At 41.4% G+C, this 19,806-nt stretch overlaps 1 protein-coding gene across 2 annotated transcripts; it reads left to right on the top strand.

The window, feature by feature from the left end:
- Positions 1–15,060: 15,060 nt before the first annotated feature.
- On the top strand, positions 15,061–19,508 carry gpr101 (G protein-coupled receptor 101). Of its 2 annotated transcripts, none has more exons than XM_044206458.1 (2): positions 15,061–15,377; positions 15,864–19,508. In XM_044206458.1, exon 2 carries the CDS (start codon positions 15,948–15,950, stop codon positions 17,301–17,303), a length of 1,356 nt encoding a protein of 451 aa, XP_044062393.1. In that variant the 5' UTR covers positions 15,061–15,377; positions 15,864–15,947; the 3' UTR covers positions 17,304–19,508. The 2 variants fall into 2 exon arrangements, with proteins under 2 accessions (XP_044062393.1, XP_044062391.1); XM_044206456.1 differs by having other exon boundaries at positions 15,061–15,421.
- Positions 19,509–19,806: the final 298 nt, after the last annotated feature.

Genomic DNA, 19,806 nt, shown 5'->3' with positions numbered 1-19,806 from the left:
ATGTGGTGATATCTGTTTCAATAGGATTTTAAAGAGTTGGCCTGGCATTATACCCATGACATGCTAGTGAAGCAAATCCCCAATATGATGTTATGAATGGCTGTATCAAAAATGGATCAAATATCCATTACATGAACTGTATAATTCAGGAACAATGCAGGTAACAGCCAGGCATCCATTAATGGCAGACATACAACATGTTTCCCAACAAGTAGCACCAGAGGCAAGACCTCCCAGAAGTGACAATCTGCATTGTGCAAAAACTGCAACCTTTGTTCCCCCAACAAACACAAGGTGAGGCACTTAAGTGTTTTTTAATACCAAAACCTCAACCACACACAGGAAAATCCATAAACATTGGAATGATGTCAAAACAACATTGTGAGGTTTGACGGTTTTAATTTTCCACTACTCAAAGTAAAAATGGCTCCTGCAACATTTCCTGCACCCCCGGTGATTTTTATGACAAATACAACAGCAGCTTAATTATACATGCGACCACCGCCATAAAAGCAGAACCATTAACTACCATCTTGTTAACATAGAGGACCGGCCTTGAAAGTGCTGGAGTCGCATTTTAAAATCTTTTCACTCAGCGCCTGTCTGTTGTGGCAGATTGGCACCATTTAGAGGAAATATAAAAATGAACGTGAAAGTGTGTACACTCCTCATGCATGGGTCTCTGATCTGAATGAACAGGATAGTGACCACTGAAGGTAACTTTGATTTGCCATTCTTGATGTACTGATGTCTGGCTAAAACATGATGAAAGAAAACCATCTAGACACAGACATATCCACAGAGAAAAAACTAGGACACAGACACTTTCCCTGACTTTGAGTTCATCCTACAGCTGCATGGATGCAGGAAGAATGGTGGCTTCTGGCGTCCCTGACCTACCCCAGTGTGTCCAAGGAGAAAGCTTTGGAGTGTCCAAATAAGAGTGAACTTCCAACCTCTTCCTGTAGAGGCTTTGGTTAAGTTTCAAAGGCTTCCTGGTTTTACGTTACTGGCCAAACACGCCCCAGCTGTACACAAAGTGGCCACTCTCAATGAGACCCTATGGAGGCAGAGGGAGATCAGACACCCCTTGATGTAACCAAACATCCCAGTTAAAAGCAAAGTGAACAGAGGGGATGCCATTGATGTTATTGCTTGCTTAAACAGGTCAGCATTCACCCATGGCAAGTGTGATATTACAGAAAGTAATATACTTGTGAGCAATGGTTCAAGCCCAGAGGCCTCTTCAAATGTTGTCACTGTCATTAAGTAGGGCGGTTATCTGAATATTTCATACTCTGTTCTTTAATCTACCTTATCCTTAAACGTCCATATGGACTTCATAGAATGTGTCAATCTCTTGAGTGATAGAATGTAAAACTCACAAAACACCCCCTAAAGGCAATCCCATCAAGCAGCATTCACTAAGAGATGTATAGCTCAATGTTAAGCAAATGGGCAGAGAAATGGTGACCCACTGAAACCATTATTTCTCCTTCAATATCCATTGTCTTAAAGCCTGCCCTATGAGCCCGAAGTGCCTTTAAAGACATGTTAAGAGAAAAGAGCTCTCTGCCTTGGAATGAGCTAACTTAATTATCATAGCAACTGGCAGTGCTCTTTAACATGTCAATGGTACTTGGCCTGCATGCATAATTTTGCTGTGTTATTGTGGTGGCCTGTGCGTTACTCACTGACAAAAACCCAAACCACAGGCACGGGGGCCTATTGTCATGGGCACATCCATCTGGATCAAGGCCATTAGAGGATATTTGCACTTCCTCTGTGGCTCCTGGCTCTTTTTGACATGCAGCAGAAGGAGCAGGCATCACCCACCAGTGCAGGGCCAATTGAGGTGCAGATTGACCAGAGGGACAGTGAAGAAGAGCAACCAGCAGGGCAGCGCTCCTGTCAAATCCAGTGATGGACATCCACATGGGGGATGGTAGTTGGCCTGCAGTTTCTCAGGTCATATAGCAATTGATGGGACATGACGAGGCAGGCGCCCTGGTTTCATTCTTTTGTCCCTGGGGATGTTGGAGGATGTATCAGAATGTCAGAGGCTCTTGGCTACAGCACACTTCTGGTGTCAACTTCCTACGATATACAACTGCCCCTTGTCTGCCCACACATACACCAACAAGAAAAATTATATTCAAGTGGCTGTGATGTACAAGTACACTGTGTCTTAGAAGGTGGAAAAAAACAGTAATTTTCTCTTTTTTTGTTTCAACCTCATTACATGAATAAAACATGAATGTACAGAACCTATATGCTGCGAACACAGATTGTATGAAGCTAAGAGTTTAAACAATCTGAACACAAATGCATAAATGACACCCTTTGAAGCAGTAGAAACATGCTGATATGGCACACAGATGTGATTAACACCACAGCATTTATAGGGACCTTGAATGTTCCTTAATATGTGTACGTATATGCATGTGTGTGTGTGTGTGTGTGTGTGTGTGTGTGCTTTTGTGCACAGGTCAGGGAGACGATTAAAGCATATCTCTATACACATATGGAAAAACAGCTCTCAGAGGCATATCAAATAGAACCAATTCAGTTTCAATCCATAAACACCTTAGCTGTCAATCCACATGTAATTTATATGCTTGTTGCTGCATACACAGCTTCTCTGAGCTGTGTTGGAATGCTGACAGCACAGAGATATGAATCTTGATTTGATTATGAGTCAGAGTTGAGGGTCTAAGTGCTGGAGCCAATATCAATTTGGGTGGGTAGGCAGGGAGACTGTTGCGAAGGAGATGAGGTGGAAGGGAAGGGGCAGAGTGTGATGGCAAGGGGGGGGTTACCTGTGGCCCTGGCTCCAACTGGGAGTAATTTGGAACAGACTGCTCCCAATGTGTTCATTAGGTTGTGATTGGGCTGAGCGCAGGTGGGGAGGGCCTGCCCTGCCTGACGCTGAATAGTCCTGATTGTGCCCAGCATAAAACACCATCTGTTTCAATGAGGGAGAGAGAAGGAGGAGGGAGCTACCGGTGAAAAGTCATGTTTTATGATGTCTGGACAATTTTGTATACTAACAAGGGGAAGAAAAAGTAATGTAGCCTACAGCGACATTTGCAACTCTCTTGCTTGTCTTAAATTCACAATGACAGTAGAATAAAAAACGTTTGATGCAAAAAACGCTTAGGCCCATAAATTAATGAGTGGGTGTGAAAATGATTGCCATATAACCAAACTTGGTGTAAAAACACAAATAGGCCTTATATGGACTTATTCTAGACAAGAGGTAAAATGGCGTCCATTTCCAGTTTAAATGGCAGGTTTCAGTCTAGCTGTGAGCAGACGGCTGAAGAGACAAGGGGATTGGAGATGGGGCAGCAGAGTTTATTTATGGACCGCCTGCTTCAAAGCTGGGATGTTTTTGGTTAATCCTGTACTCATACCAAAAGCAGACATACAAATGTTAATCTATGTGTTTACACGCACATTTACACTGTCTACTTTGCCGTAGACACAACATTACCCAAAATTGCATTCATAGGTCTAATGCGAGTAAAAACACATAAGACAAAAATATCTTTTTACTCAGCCTCTCTTTCTGTCTCTTTTTTTTCTCTCTCACTGCAAGGCCCTGGGAAGAAAAATAAGAGAGCAGAAGAGAAGAAGGCCACTGTTTGCTGCTCGACTTTTGAAGCGTCTTTATCGGGCTTGGCAGCGTGGTCCTGCGTGTCCAAGCCTCGTCGTGCTTTTCATCCTTTGTGCTGTCCAAGGTGTGTCCAATGCACTGGGGCTTTGTGTGGGGAGGGAGACGACACATCACATTCTGTCTTCTGTCCCGAGGTGGGGGATGGGGGTACTTTTGGGGGGGGTACAACAGAGGGGAGACAAAAAGCAAACTTATAGAGGGCCACGGCTCTTCAAAGCACCAATGCACAAAGGCTTATAAAGCGTTACTTCATGTTGAGTTGTGCCAGATGTAATTGCGGGGTTCCTGGAGATAGAGAATCACATGCAATGTTTAGCCCTGCCCCTGACACCATGAAAGGGTTGTGAAGCTTCAACTGCAAAGGGGGTGGGGCAGAAAAGTTTACTTCATTTTGATGCACAATAAACAAGTGAGTAAATAAGTTATCTTAAAGGTCCTGGTACAAATCCACCACTTGCTGCCTTGGAAAAGGTAATTTTGTGCACGGAGCTTGACAGATGCAGGAGGACTCGCTGTCCTCATTAGAAATCAGGAAGGGTGGATACCGCACCGAGCGACAAGTGATTCCCCTCCCCTTTTTCGCTGCACTATCAGCTTCATGGTATAGGCTCTTTCGAGTCTGAACACTGCTTTCTATAGAAAATTATTTTGATTCATTGTTAATAAGCCCAGGGGTTGGCAGTGCGAGCATGGTGCATGGCAAGTATATGTAGGCTGGAGTTTTCCTGATCAACCTGACTAGTCCTCATCTATTTCCTGTGGCCTCCTGCTGAGATGGTACGGGTGTCGAGTGTGCATTGTTAAATATGTTCCAGGGCACAAATGCTGCCACTGTCAGGTACATTTGCACAGCCTGCTCCCTGTTCAATCTGTGTGTGTGCAGGTGGGTGTGTGTGTGTGTGTGTGTGTGTGTGTGTGTGTGTGTGTGTTTGTGTTTATCTTACTGACAGTGAATGGTGATGGGTGTGGAGGAAAGGGTGGTGCCATCACTTTAGGCCTGCAGATGGGGTTCCCACAGGAGGGACACGCCCCGGTGTTTTCCGAGACAGAGACGAAGGCAAACATGGTGGCAGATCCATCTTTGCATCTTAAAGGTTCAGCAGATACTTCTATAGCTGAGAACAGCAAGTTCTTGTTGTCTCGTCAAGTGTCATGTCCAAAGGCCTCCTGCTAGCGCTGTGGAAACTACAGTGTCTGTATCCACAAGGTCAAGGCTTAGATGTCTTGCACAAAGATTTTCTTTAGTAGGCTTCATTTTAATTGTAACAGAGAAAACTCATGTAGAGTTTCATCAAGGTGACATAGTGTGAGCACGGTAATAGCATATAAATGCACCTCAGTGGCTCTCATCTTTGGAGGATGGGTTTACTCAGGGACCTGTGTTTGTTTTACAGACTTCTTTCTCACCACTATGGATCAGAACTCAAGTTTACTTTATATCTTCACTGCAGTAAAAGGGTCTGTGTTTGTTCTATACTAGCAGAATTACAATGGCTGTTCGCGGCAGAGTGAAATCTTGCCCGTGATTAGAGTGGAAATGAAGGATCTTGTGTATATCCAAGTGATATTAAATGGCACCTGGCAGAGCAGGGGTGCTAAAGCCTCACCCGGTACTCCTTTGCATATCAATAAGTAGGCGCTCCCATGAAATGGAATAATTCAACCATGCGTGTATTGGACTACAATAATTATTTTTGATGTTCGAGCCACAACTTGCATGCAAAGCCAGCCCAGATGACATACATAAAATAATCATCAAAAAAGAAAATGAATAACAAATAGAACTTGAAGAGAGCATCAAAACATGTTGCCACTCCTTGTTTTATAATGGCTGCCATTAGCGCAGATGGCAGTGGATAAAGGTAAACATTACATGCAAATACAGAGAAACATATTTTAACAACATGCAAAATAGACACAGCGATAATGCCACTGTAGAGTGGACATACGTCAGTGCTAAAGTGTACAGCAATCATTTGGTGACTCACCACTGCAACCTGCATCACGATGAAACTTTTGTATTAGCTGTAAACTGGCCTGTATTTCTCCACATGTACGCACCATTCTCAGGTCACAGAACAAAGTACCAGGGCCAGCGAGCAGGTGTCAGGGGTCACGGCATCCCAAGGGTACCTTGAGTCTCATCCCAAAACCTCTAACATTTTTCAAAGCCCTCCTGCAGCCCAGGCCCTCATCAGCGAGTGCCCCAATGGCCCTGTGCACATATGCACTTCCCCACGCTCCTCTCTGGTAGGTGAAGGGGGAACCTGAGTGCATCACCTGGAGCCCCCAGTGCATGACAAACAGGCTCGGTCTGTCCAAAACAAGCCTGAGACCCAGTGGGGGGGGGGAGCATTAATGATGCTGAAGGGGCAGAAACACATACAGGGGGCAGATTTCATTTTCTCCATATTTCACAAAGACTTTTCGCACATACTTGTTGGACTCAAAGCCTAGCCAGAGAGGGTTTCACCCCATGAGAGATAATTACTCATAACCCACATGGCCCTGTTAGCTTGGGTTCATATACACATTCACTCAAACTTCAACTGTTCTATCATCTTAGGTTTACTCAAGCAGAGCCGCAGTAAAACATTTCCATTTGCTTGGAGTTGGAGAGTGAGCTTCCCTTACATGTCCATAGACAGTGATACAAAAATAAGACAAACTTTAACCACCAGCAGCTTAGAGAACAAGGACCATGAAGGACAATCATTTAAAAAAAGACAGGAATGCTACTCGTAGTAACCCTGCATTAATTTGATATGTCTGTGAAAGTGTCCATTGGGCCTTGATAAAGTGATGTGGTTAAAACCATTGATGCAGCAAATCTAAACCCCCATCCCCTTGTCTGCCCAATCAGCTATCAATAAAATATCTCCTCTTCACAATGGCAGACAATTACAACACTGGCCAAGCCCTACCTTACATAGGGAAAGAGACTCCATGGCCTACTATGTTACATGCAAGAGGCTGAGAAAAATTAAGGTGTTCTATCTCTCAGCAGATTATACTTTATCCGAGATGAAGGGTTGAAAAAGAACGAGTGTAGTTCAGTCAAAGTAGCTAAACGAGTGAGAATTAAGATGTTGTAGCGTGGAATGAGGCAGTTATGCATACATAACATGTTGAGGCTGGGACCCCCTACTGGGGAGAGGCACGACAAAGCCTCTCAAACAGCAATACCTCTGGGACAGCTAATGATTAATTAGCTTGTGTCATTAAGTGAGGCAAATGTCACCCGAGCTTCCTGGGGAAGCTGTCACACCATGTGTAGGCTACTCACAAGTTTCCCCCTCAGGTGTTGGTGAAAGGTGGGGGGTAGTGCACGGTTACTAGTCAAATCCTGACATCTAGTGGTCAAATATAAAACTGCATCAGTCTCCAGCTGCCACAATAAAAGAAAAGCATTTTTCCTTTTTCTTGAGCAATGTATCTTGTTATTATAGAAAGAATTTAAACTTATACATATAAGTTATGCCTAACATGTCTAACAATAGGCCTTCAACAAAGAGGTTATCCAGATTCAGCTTTGAGATTACTCCCTGATCTCTGATCCCTGATCACTAAATTGGGTGAGGTGACCTCTGACCTTTAAGTGTCATTCACCTCATTGACCGTGGCACTGACATCAAAATTAAAGAGCTGATACCTTTCTGAGGAGGCATGAACTGGCATACGGGGACGCTTGGCGAGACAGGCATTTTTTTAATTGCAAGACCTGCCATCACACAACCATTATACATATAACTTGCCCAATACTACATTATAGTTTGTAGAGTTAAAAAACTGGATGAAATGCAGAGTAAAAACATAAAAGCAGACAATTAAAATTTTCTTACCAAAGATCCGAGATGCAAACTGGGATTGACGATTTTCTTGCACAGTTTTGAACTAATCCAGACAAGAGATACTCCGAAATGGCAGTAAGAATCAAGTTACTTACTTTAATTGCTATTTAAATACTATTTTCTTCATCAGCTACCACTGGCTTTTCACTGCGCACATGCTCACACTTAAATTTTTCTCTCTTTCCATCTCAGGATCAGTTAGTTTGAGTCTTAAAAAGGTCAGCACTGAATCCTGGCCTGCTATAAGACCAGACCAAGAAGAAGTGAGAAGGCCCCTCTCTTCACCAGGGAGTGGCAGCACAACATGAAGAGGCTTAAAACACTCTCAAATGCACACACATACACACATCATGTCTGTGTTTATTCACGTTCGCAAGTGCACGTGCACACACACACACACACGAAATCTGCCTCACCCTCACATAGACATACGCATACAAAAGCACACCTGTCAGGGCCTTTCCACTGTGTGAGCAAAAGCAAAGAAGTCTGGCCCCCCCCCTGTCTCTCTGTATGTGGTATCCCATGTCTGTTATATTAAAGCAAACCCATTCAGTTCCTACTTTCTCATCTGAAATAATGGCATGAGCAATTTTCACATTTAGGCAAGCAAGGACACATGCAGTCTCTCTCTCTCTCTCTCTCTCTCTCTCTCTCTCTCCCTCTCTCTCTCTCTCTCTGCTTAATGAATGGAATCAGATCTGGGCCCCCGTGGCTGCAGTCTAATCTGCCTTTGAAGATTTCTACAATTTTCCGATAAAAAAACTAAACCCGAACCTCCTTATACAGTTGTATTCTTTTGCAAAATACACCAGCAAATAAGACCTCTACTCATATATACTTATACATTTACTCATATATACAAGTGCATGTGATTTCTCTATTATTTACCTCAGCCAAATGTGCCCGAGGCCTTGCCAGGAGCCTCCCGATTGTGCCAGTCTACTGGTGTGTGACATCTATTTGAAGGGGGAATCTGTCCAATAGAATGATTGAATTAAAGTGCACTTTGGTCCGAAGTGCTCTCTCTTTGCCACTTTGCACCATAACATGTCTTGTCCTAAAATAATTAGATTGAGGCCTTGGGTGGTGGAGTGGCCGGATCCTCAATGGTCAAAAGAAGGAATGGTCTGGCTTTGAATGGAAGCCTCCCATCTTAAAAAAAACACTTTATTTCTTTACACTTGAGGTTTGTTGTCTTTTGTGACTATTATCCCCATTCACCATTTGCTTTCATGCAGCTGTGCCCCTCTTAAAAAAGTCTTTGTGCCAGAACCATGAATACAGGGAATGTGTCCATGGCAGGTAGCCCTTATTGCAAGTTAATCTCCTGAAAGAGCCTCATACAAGTACTTTTAAATTCTCCCGGAGCCACAGAGGGCTCATCATCAATCGAGCACTTCTCGCCTTTGTATGGCTGATGAGTGTGGTGCCCGGCCGGTGACAATAGCTGCCAAGTGTGGCAAAGTAATCACCTTCTGGGGAAAACACTAGTAATTACTTCTAAACTGTTTGGGCTTCGGAGACAACTGCTATTGTGCAATAAAATGAAAGGCTCCCTTTAGAGAGCAGTGCTGTGATGGTTGCTCTCAATCTTTTTGTCATCTGTTTGTTTACAGAGCTTTCTCTTTGCAGTTGCCCACTGCAGCCATGCTTTATCATATATGTGCGTGTGTGTGCATGTGTTTTAATGTATGCGTGTCCCCTTACGCACTTCTATGTCTGTATTCCTGACCAGAGAAAGGACATTCATCATGCATACAAAAACACACTTTGAATTGTATAAGCTATAATATTAAGAAGAGTCTCTTAATTTCAATTACACAATTAAACAAATGTAATGTTCCCTCCACTCCTAAAGAGTATGTTAATTAAGCACATTCCTGCATTCAACCTGTATTCATCCTCTATTGGGCTCTGAATGAGAGCGATGGGAGAATGTCTAAGACTATTTCCTGAACTGCACTGATGAGATAATATAGTTTTCAATGATCAAGCATACGTCTCATTTCTGTTACCACATGACATGTCCATTTCCGCTCATTATGGGTGGGAGCACTACTGGAGAAAAGCAGCAAGATAGAAATTAAAGACAAAACAAACTAACATTATGCTGAATTCTCAAACAGCCTTCAAAATGACAAATTTCAAAATACATTTTGCAACAAATTAAATGTTTATCACCTAGCAGAATTATCAAAATATTATGTATTGTAGAAATACTTTCAAAAAAGTAAAGGATGCTTTGTGCTCTTAATTTTTTATTTTTTTTGGTATGATTTTCAGTAACACTAACAGGCAAATCTATTGCCACTTTAATGGCTCTAATCACCTTAATGCTTACTTAAAACTGTCATAGCTAAGAATGTCATTGTATCACATCATATCCAAGAATGTTGCTAATTTTGTTTCCACAAGAGCTATAGTAAAAGATTTATCTTACCAGGTCCGGAGCTGGTAGATCAGCAGAGCAGCTTAGATGAACTCCTGCGTCATGTATGCCAACACTGACAATTACCACAGTATTTATGGATTAAGGTGCATGTAGTACAGAGACTTTACTTAAAGGTTTTGGTTTGCTGGCACTGCCATATTCTATAAACAAAAATATATACTAGATCCACAACACAAAATATTAGGAACTGCAAAGCATTAAGAAATATATTATTGTGTGTGGGTACACAGTGATGATGTTGAGCCGTTGCTGTGATGCCATAATTTTTCTCTTCTTGGGGTGAACACTGATCTTTTGTGACATTATCAGTTAAAAGTACCCTGTGTCAGTGTTGACTTTAATGTAACCTGTTGACCTTTTCTCTATGCCTCATTAAAGAGTGCCCCACTGACAAAATTATTTGATTTACAGCCAATCAGACATCTGTTTATTGCATCAGTAAAGAAAATTGTTTAGATTACTGTGACTGAGACACTTAGACATAATCTTTGTAATCTCTAAAACCGTTCCTGTGACAACAAGAAAATGGTTCTAATGTCATAAGACCTCAATATTCCTTGCAATCTCTTTAATATCAAATATCAAACACTTGTTTGCTTCAAACACCATATTCACATGCTTTATATGTGTATGTGTGTGAGATATAGAGATTATTAATTAATACAAGGATTATCAATAAAGAGACAAGACAATACAGACAAGAAATGACATTTCATGTAGTAACTTTCATTTCACTGTTGAGTGCAGATTTACACAACACCACCGTCACCTACTTTAGCTTCACCATAAGCCCATCTCGTCGGTTTGACACGGTCATGTGGGGCCTGACTGGAAAGAACCACAGGACTTATCATGCTATCAAAAAAATTAAAAAATGAATTAAATCCACCAATAAGAATTGTTATACCATTTTACTTACATAATTCAATCTATTTTATAAGGCAGTGGTTTGTAAAAGTGATTGGCTGCCCCAGGAAAAATATGTAAACATTGCATTCTTAGTTAAAACACATAGAGAGTGTTTTTGCTCTCCTGCTCAAAATATACAATGTTAGAAAAACATATTTGAGTGAACTAAGCTGTGAGGAGCATGCCTGTGTTCTGCTGGGTTAAAATAAAGGAACAACACAAACATCTGTATATTACATCTTCACCTGCAATCAGCCAAGAGAGAAAAGAGCTGTCTAATGATACCACCGTTAATTCAATGTACAGACTGCAGTATATACATGTTTGTATGTGTATAGTATGTGTATGAGTAATTTGCAGGTAAATACACTGTTTATATGTGTATATACATATCATTAAATACTTAATAAATCAATGTTAATCATTGTTTGGGTTATGTTTGCTCTCATTGTTATTGTTATTGTTTTTGTTTTTATGTTGAGCCATATACTTGGTCTAGCAACAATGGCTAATACTTATGCATGCTAATACAGAAACAGACAGAGGCCCTTTCTCACCTGCAACAGTGCTGGGTGTTGTTATCTGGGTATATGGTTAGTGGTTTTCCTGACTGTTTATGCCAACAGATGCATTGCTGACATAAGCAGAGGGACAAAGACGATTAGTGGTTGTGGCAGTGAATCCTCTTCTCTCTGTTTCATAGCTCAAGTTCAGCTTGTCTTTAACAAAACCCTTAAAGCTGCATGAATCTAGTTTTGGCCAGCAGAGGGCAGAACACATTAAAACAAAGTGACAGATAGTACAATCAACAAACACCAGACTGACAGTGTTAGTGTAGAAAGAAAGAGCATTTAGCAAGTGCAAGACCCAGATAATTTTTTTCAGGAGCAGGCATTATATCAGCCATAAAACCTTTTATAAAGTGATATGTCAGGGCTGTTAACTATTAGCTTGTTTTATAGTTACTCTTTTCCCTAGTGGCCAAAAATTACTAAATGTAAACATTTAAAATGAGAAACAATAGCCTATACTTTCACATCTAGCAGTCATGGCAACGTTATCATTAATTTGGAGTCATGTTTCTGGCCACTAACATTTACTGACCATTTAGCTCTATTTTGGTCTCCACCAACTCCTGAGATATCTGGGTCTTTATCTAGCCAGATGCTAGTGTTTGTGTTCCCCAGGCATAAGGTTATTTTGTCTGCCGTTTGGTGCTGGGCAAGTAGCTCCCATACAGCAGACGGACAGTGTTGGTGAAGAAAGAACAATACTAGATACTAGCTGCTGTCTTGAGTTACTTTGTATGGCTTTCGGTGCTGGGCAGGTAGCTAGCATATGGTGAGTCAAAGCTTTTCTGCTGCTTTCTTGATACCAGCAGCAACAGGGAGCTGTTTTCAGCAAACAGTACCACTGTACACTGTACACCACCACTGTACACTGAACCAAACACCGGACAGAAAGTGTTAGTGATGAACGGAAGAGCAGTCTAAAGACCCAGATATTTTTCTCAGGAGCAGGCAAGTTTTAGGCAGTGAGTAATAGGCAATTGTTGTCACGTCAGCCATAATACTTTTATAAGGCAATGTCAGGGGCAAGCTGATCTAAAATTGTGTCAATCAAAGGAGCAGAGACTGTGATAAAGATGCCAGTTTATGGAGGATAAACAGCTAGAGAGAGATTTTAAGAAATTAAAAATATCCACTTTTTTAAGTTAGAAAAAGGAAACTATGTCAGTTTTGCAATGTTTATGTTTAAATGAATAAGGGACTTGATTAGCTCTATAATGTATTTTTTGTCTTTTTCTCTTCATTACATTAATAACAGTGATAATACAAGATTCTTACATTATTATTTACACTTCTGTAATTTACATTTACAGTCATGCCAATAAAGCCCCTTTTAACTGACAGATGAACTAAATTGAAAATAGACACAGAGATAGACAGGGGGAGAGAGAAAGAGAGAATAGGTTATGCACAAGTTGTGAGGTTGCAGATCTAGTCCTCCATTGTGTTTGATTTTGTTGGCCCATAGGTGTCACTGACTGACAGTGAATGAGAGACAAACTGCATGACAGAGGTAGAGACAGAAAGATGGGCACCTGAGGCCACTGTGAAAATTCATTTGTATTAACAGTATAATAATCCCATGAGGCAGCAGGCCTGTGGGTCTCCCTTTGAACCGCAGTCCATTCAACATAATAACAGGGAAACATCTCCCCACCCCTTTACAGTCACCAGCATTTCATTTGCAATCTAAATCTAAAACACAGGGTGCTCGAGAGTCACATCAAAGGGCTTTTTGATAGCTCGGATAGAGCAAAGACTTGAAATAAAATGGCTAATTACGAGTGTTGATTAGTAGGCCATGTAAGCTACAGACTAATTGGATTTCACAATGTAGTACTGCTTTTGTTTTTTGTGTATCTTAATGAAGTCTTTTTGCTAGAAAGGCCGAAATGTTGAAGCATTTTTTGTGTTTCCAGCAATAAAAATGGTGGCTTATACAAAGGAATATGCTATACAAACATTCATAGAAGAGCCTTCAACTCTCAGTTTGGAGTTATTTGATCAAAACTGAGCTATCCACATATTCATAAACACCAAATGCGAAAGCTTTTTTGTGTTAAAAGAACCGTCAGAAGTTCCATGTAAATACATTTCATCTTGGTACAATGGGGTTCTGTTTATCTATTCAGCCTCTGTTACATTTAGAACGAATTGAGGTCTAGTTTTCAGCTTCATCCTGTCAGAGATTGAATAATGAAGCCTGAAAGAGTTGTAATACTGGAACACATGCAGTTCATTTCCTTTTTACATCAGTAAATGATGAAGGTTTTAATGTCAAAACGAATTGCTTGTTTGACAAATAAATGATTTGCTTTATGCCAAGTGCTTCTTAAAATGTTGTATTGATGTAGCAAGTCTGGTACAGATCAGACAGAACTACAGCCAAATATAACAGCGAATATGGAGTTTAAGATAAAATATGAATTCTCCTACAGTACTTTGGGATTGTTACTGTAACGCTATATGTCAGGTGAACCAGTGCAACACTAAAAAAGGTAGTGTAATTCTGTCTGTATGAATCCTTGGTAGAAAAGGTGGGAGAGCTGATCTGAGGTGGTGCAGAAAGAAAGAAGAAATCAGCATGAAAATAGGTATGTATCTGCTGATGAAGATTAAGTGATATGACTGAAGGCGCCAGAGCAGCTACTAAATGGACCTTTAAGAGACATTGTTTTGTCAAATGCTGTTTCCAAAGTCAAGAATGAATTCGGAAGCTCAGCATCTTAAGCCAACATGGACGAGAGGTCATTAAAGTGCTCTGGAAAACTCCATGACAACTGGGCAAACTACATCTGCTAATGAAGATAGTGTGATATGACCAAAAGCTCCAGAACAAGTAGTAACTGGACCTTGAGGTGAGATTGTTTTGCCAACTATATGGTAGTGCTGTGATATTACCAAAAGAAGAACTTTGAGAAAATGTTAATTGTGTTGTGTTTCAGGGCTCATTCAAATAGAAAATGCTTAAAACACTCTAGTTTGTATTATAGTTTTGATTGAATTTTTAATTTTGCTTTCATAGTGCCATAAGGTGTTAAAAAATATTTCACCAGGAAACAGGTGTACTAACTTGGATGTTAAAATACTGATACTTATCATTATAAACAAAATATAAACATCCTCTGCAGAGATTCCCACAATGGAGGTTGAATTTAGTCTTATGTTGTTCTCTGCCCTGACAGCCATCCTATTATGTGAAGATCACATAAACAGCCATCTGATTGAATCACTGGGTGTTACTAAGGAGATCTGTGAGACTGGTTGAGATACTATAGGCTGTGGCTAAATGGAAAATCAGCCCTTTTTATTGTGGGGAGCAAAAGACAAAAAAACAACAACTGATTTCTATAATTCCTATAAATAGGAATATGGCTACATGTTGCTGAAATAAATAAATAATAATAACTGAACATGTTTAACGCTCATATTGATGCTCTGTGCTGTTTTTCTTTCTTCTAACATCCAGTAAAGAAAATAGAAAATGGGGATAGAGTTTGTATGTTATGATTCCACCATGTTTAAAAAGTGTCAGACAGGATCGTGAAACGCACTTGCACATCCACAACAAAAGGGGGAAACGGATGGGAGGGGGTCGGTGACAAGCTCCAGCGGGGGGAGATTTCAGTGCAGGTGTCCTTGCTTTTCTTTTTTCCCCTGACACCTCGGAGACAAGACCCGACCGTAAGTAGCCTAAGACTGTTGAGGAGGAATCAAGGCTGATAAAATAATAAATGTTTGATCTGCCATGAAATCCGAAAAGAGCAGCAAAGGGAAGATATGCTCGTCTGGATGAGAGACCCCCGCTGGGTGAAGACACGCAGCGTATGTTAGCTGAGCCGTGAAAGCTCGCTGCCATTGACTGGAGCTGAGGCTGAAATGGGAGCAAAACGATGAAAACCGAGCGTTGGAGGGTGAGCATCATCAAGCCAAACATCGCATCACTGATCATTTCAAGGTATTATACATCATTTACAGATTAGCAATTCGCGATATTTGCCACTGTCTGGACATTGTCAGTCGATGCTGAACGGTGGCATTTATTGTCGCCAGACAAATTCCAGTTTTCGTTCTGCAGATGTGGGCTGCAAGAAGAATAAGGCCTAGTCGATGGGTGAAACGTTCAGGGATTAATCACTGATCACGATGAACAGCGAATCAGTGTTGATAATGTGCAGCATTACAGGCTACTCAAGGATGTGTCTCCTGAACTATTTTGACATGTAAAGTTTGATATTCCATGTTAGGTGAGATGCATATGAGAATAATGTGAGATGCGTGTTGAATTTAGCACCTGAAATCCACTGATTAAACAGGACAGGCTACAGCAGCTTATTGTTTGACACCCTGAAAAGCAAACAAAACCTGAGCAGGTTTTCTCTCATGTCATTCTACTGAAGCTCAAGATGGGACTAACCTGATTTTATGTCAACGCTGGATGTGAGGCCACACATGCACTCACTGGCCCTGCTGTCGGACGAACAATGCCAAGCTCTCAGGCGCCCGGTATGGGCACGGATTTCACTGATGTTCCCTGGGAGCCTGGTTCCACCGGCTCCAGTCAAGACCCAGTCTGGTCCTCCACTGCTAACAGTGTGGTGAAGATGGTGCTCATATCTCTCATTGTGTGTGTGTCCTTGTTTGGGAATGTGGTGGTTCTGCTGGTGTTCCAGAGGAAGCCTCAGCTCCTTCACGTGGCCAACCGCTTTGTCCTCAACCTCCTCTTGGCAGATCTACTTCAGACCATATTAGTCATGCCCTTTGCCATTGCAGCCACTGTGCCAGGTGTGTGGCCCCTGGATGCCCGATTGTGCCAGGCTCTGGTGGTGCTCATGCACCTTTTTGCATTTGCTGGAGTCAACACCATCATAGTTGTCTCTGTGGATCGCTACCTGGCCATCATCCACCCTCTGTCCTATCCCACGCGCATGACCCCTCATCTGGGTACCAACCTGATCATCTGCACCTGGGTTCTCAGTTTCCTGCAGAGCACGCCTCCCCTCTACGGCTGGGGGGCCATTGACTTTGATCGGCACCACAGCGTGTGCTCAGTGGTGTGGTCCTCTAGCCTGTCCTACTCTGCTGTGGTGTCCACTTTCTCCTTCTGGCTGCCTGTGCTCATCATGCTCGGATGTTACTGGATGGTGTTCAGAGCAGCTCGGAGGCAAAATGCACTTGTGCACCCCATACAGACACAATCCTACTCCCAGCCCTGCCCACAGGACTTCCAGGGACCTAGCAGTCCACAGCGGCAGCCTCAGCCCCAGCACCAGCCCCAGCAGGCCAGTTCACTTGATGGCCCCTACTCAGCCAGGGGGTACCCTGTTCGAGTAAGGCACAGACGCTTCCACTACCACTGCAAGGCAGCTCGTGTAGTTTTTGTGATTATGGCTTCATATATCCTCAGCATGGGGCCTTACAGCATACTAAATACAATATCTATGAGTGCCAGAGCAGCTGTACCCCCATGGTTGTCCTCCCTTGCCCTTGTGCTCTTCTTTTTGCAGTGCTGCCTCCACCCGTACATTTACGGTTACATGCACCGTAGTGTGAGGAAGGAATTCCTAGCTTTGCTGTGTGGGCTATTCTGCAAACAGGGTCGTCCCAGCCAGAGCTCTGCCGTGGAGAGCTGCTTCACAACTACAGAGGGACGTTTTGGTGCCCACTCTCACGTGCCCAGCCTGACTGCTCGAGTCTTCCCTCTGCGGACTTGGGAAGAGTGCACAACATCCTCCTCTCCCACTTGTGAGAGGAAGTCGAGGGACAGCCGTAAAGAGACCACCTCTACCAGCATCAGCTCTGAGAGGGAGCTCACCGTCCACAGCAAACAAAGCACATAAACTGCCTCGAGGATTCATCGGATAGACCATATTTGGTCTTACTTGAAGATATGTATATTCATACAGTGTGTTCACACATAAGCTAATAGGCCTACATGACAACAGGGTTATTCATTCTGAAGTCGCTGGCATTAGGAATAGTGGTATTACCTACTTGATCACCAACATAATGATCTTTTATTATTTTGTCATAAGCTTGATTAAATGATTAACTTGAGGTCCATTCATTGTTGCATTATGAATGTATAATAGAACTGGCTGTGTGAAAGAAATCCTAAACAATGAGTATTACTTTATTTTCATTTGGTCAAATTTTGAGAAACGAATAATGTTTTTTGAGGGTTTTATATGTAAATGTAGTTTTAAGAGTTACCACATGTCAGATAAGTCAGAATGTGAGTAGCTGTTACTATATTTTGTCTCTACAAACCATTACTGTTTTACATTTATGCAATTCATGGTTCTCACACCTTCTTAAACATCAAGTTCAAAGACTTTTCCAGGACTTTCCAAGCCCAATTCCCTCAAATTCAAGGACCCAACACAGCATAGAGAGAGAGGCTTGAATGTGTGAACACTTCTCAATTCTGCTGTGTTACAGTGATGTTACTTTAAGTTTAAAAAAAAAGAACTTCAATTTCTATTCTTGCACAAAACATATAAATTCAAGCCCCTCAAATTGACAAAATTTCAAGGATTTCAAGGACCTGTGGGAACCCTGGCAATTATTGTACTAAAAATCACTCAAATTTTTAAAAATATTAAAACTAAAGTAAAACCACATTTAATTTTTATTTAACATTTTTGCCTGCAGGTCTGTTATAAATGCCACTGTTTTTTTTAACCTACTCGTGTCGAGATACAAATTGTTATGTTGGATCAAAGTAGGTGGTGTTCTGACCACTTTGCTCTAATTATGGGCCATAGATGTCTCTCTGCACAACTACTCTATGTCCTTTAAACGTTTTGTGTGTTGTATTCTCTGTGATTCCTGCCTGAGGGCATAGGATGTACTGTCCTTGTGTTAGTACAAGCAAGCTTTGCCTACAACTAACGAACTCAGGGTATGCTTGCGAAAATATTTGTAATGCCCATCCCTGTTCTTGAATCTTGTTGAGCAAGTGAACATGTGTGTTTACTTCCCTGTCGCAGTAACTGTTGTTAGTCTCAAAGCGCCTTTTGAGTAAATGAGTAGAATATTGGTTTATTGTGCTATCCAGTTACAGAACACACAAGAGTTGGTGACTCCCTCTTACTGATGGGATGGCCACACATGGCTGCATTGTCTTAGCCTATTTGTTTCCTTGAACTTTAGCTCAGCCGAGGTTGAAATTTTATGTCTCACTGTGTGCCACTGTATATTTGGTATTTGCTGCCTTTGTAATGCCTACCTTTATTTGAAGCATGGTATTTTTGTTGAAAAAATACCATGCATAGAGAGCAGGGTATGATAAAAACATAACTCCAGTGGACTTCTTGCACCTGTTATTAAACATAGGCTGGATGCCGCAAGATGTTATGTAACAGATTTCTTATAGTCCACTGAACACATGTAGATTTGAAAAGATACCTCCTGATACAGTATTTGTAATAGAAAACCCTGTCTGTTTAAAGCCACAGCAAGGGTGAGTACTTATGTAAGTTTGATATGCTTGCCATGACTCATCTCAGAGAAAGGCAATCCATTGAGTTGTTTGGGTAGATGATGTGTTGCCAAAGGATGTCATAGGTGCATCATAACATTATGTGCATTATTTGAAGTGTGTCTAGTCCCCATTTTGTCATGTTTTTGTAACCTTTTGGGAACATAATTTAGCCAGGGTGCTCCCAGTGTATTATTATTATTATTATTATTATTATTATTATTATTATCAAACTGATAGTTTTCTGGGAAAGTGGGAACAATATGTATCGGACCTGACTGGACTTTGAGCCTTGGTTTTATACTAAAGGCCACTGGATAAATCCATACTACAGTATTATAAATGACAATCAAACTTGTATAATATGTTTGTCAGAGTGTTGCTCTGTAAAGGACAAAGGGGTACAGTACAGTATAATGAAATTCATCATCAAATGAGAGAAAATAATGTTTTTAAGTGCTTTAAAACTGCATATTTTTGTGATTTCTATTGTGCTTTTGTATTATTTCTGGCTCAAACATCAAAAGCTGTCTGTTGTTTAATAAAAGTGAATTAAATGTAATATGTGCAAAATGTTATATTCAATTCAACACATTTTTCATATCAAATCCTTGCTTGAGACTAAGCTTACAATATGTGTGCATGAGAGTGTCAGGGTTCTTCCTTGCCCCCCATCAACCAATGCCTGGCTTTAGATTTGATGAGTAGGATCTTCAAAGAATTACTAACTTACAGGACGTCTGTGTAATCAGGTCTCTGCATTTGACACTAAGCAAAGCAACATTCTGTATAACCAGGGGATTTGAGTGAGGCATGAGTGAAGGAAATTCCAGAAATCAAAATGAGACTAAATAAATGCA

The sequence above is a fragment of the Siniperca chuatsi genome, linkage group LG8, assembly GCF_020085105.1.
Source record: "Siniperca chuatsi isolate FFG_IHB_CAS linkage group LG8, ASM2008510v1, whole genome shotgun sequence".
NCBI lineage: Eukaryota > Metazoa > Chordata > Actinopteri > Centrarchiformes > Sinipercidae > Siniperca > Siniperca chuatsi.
Note: the sequence above shows the minus strand (reverse complement) of the source record. Positions and strands in the feature narration are given on the sequence as shown.

Bases quoted from the DNA above. Each gene is read 5' to 3' on its own strand.
- gpr101 (XM_044206458.1), top strand. From the start codon at position 15,948: ATGCCAAGCTCTCAGGCGCCCGGTATGGGCACGGATTTCACTGATGTT.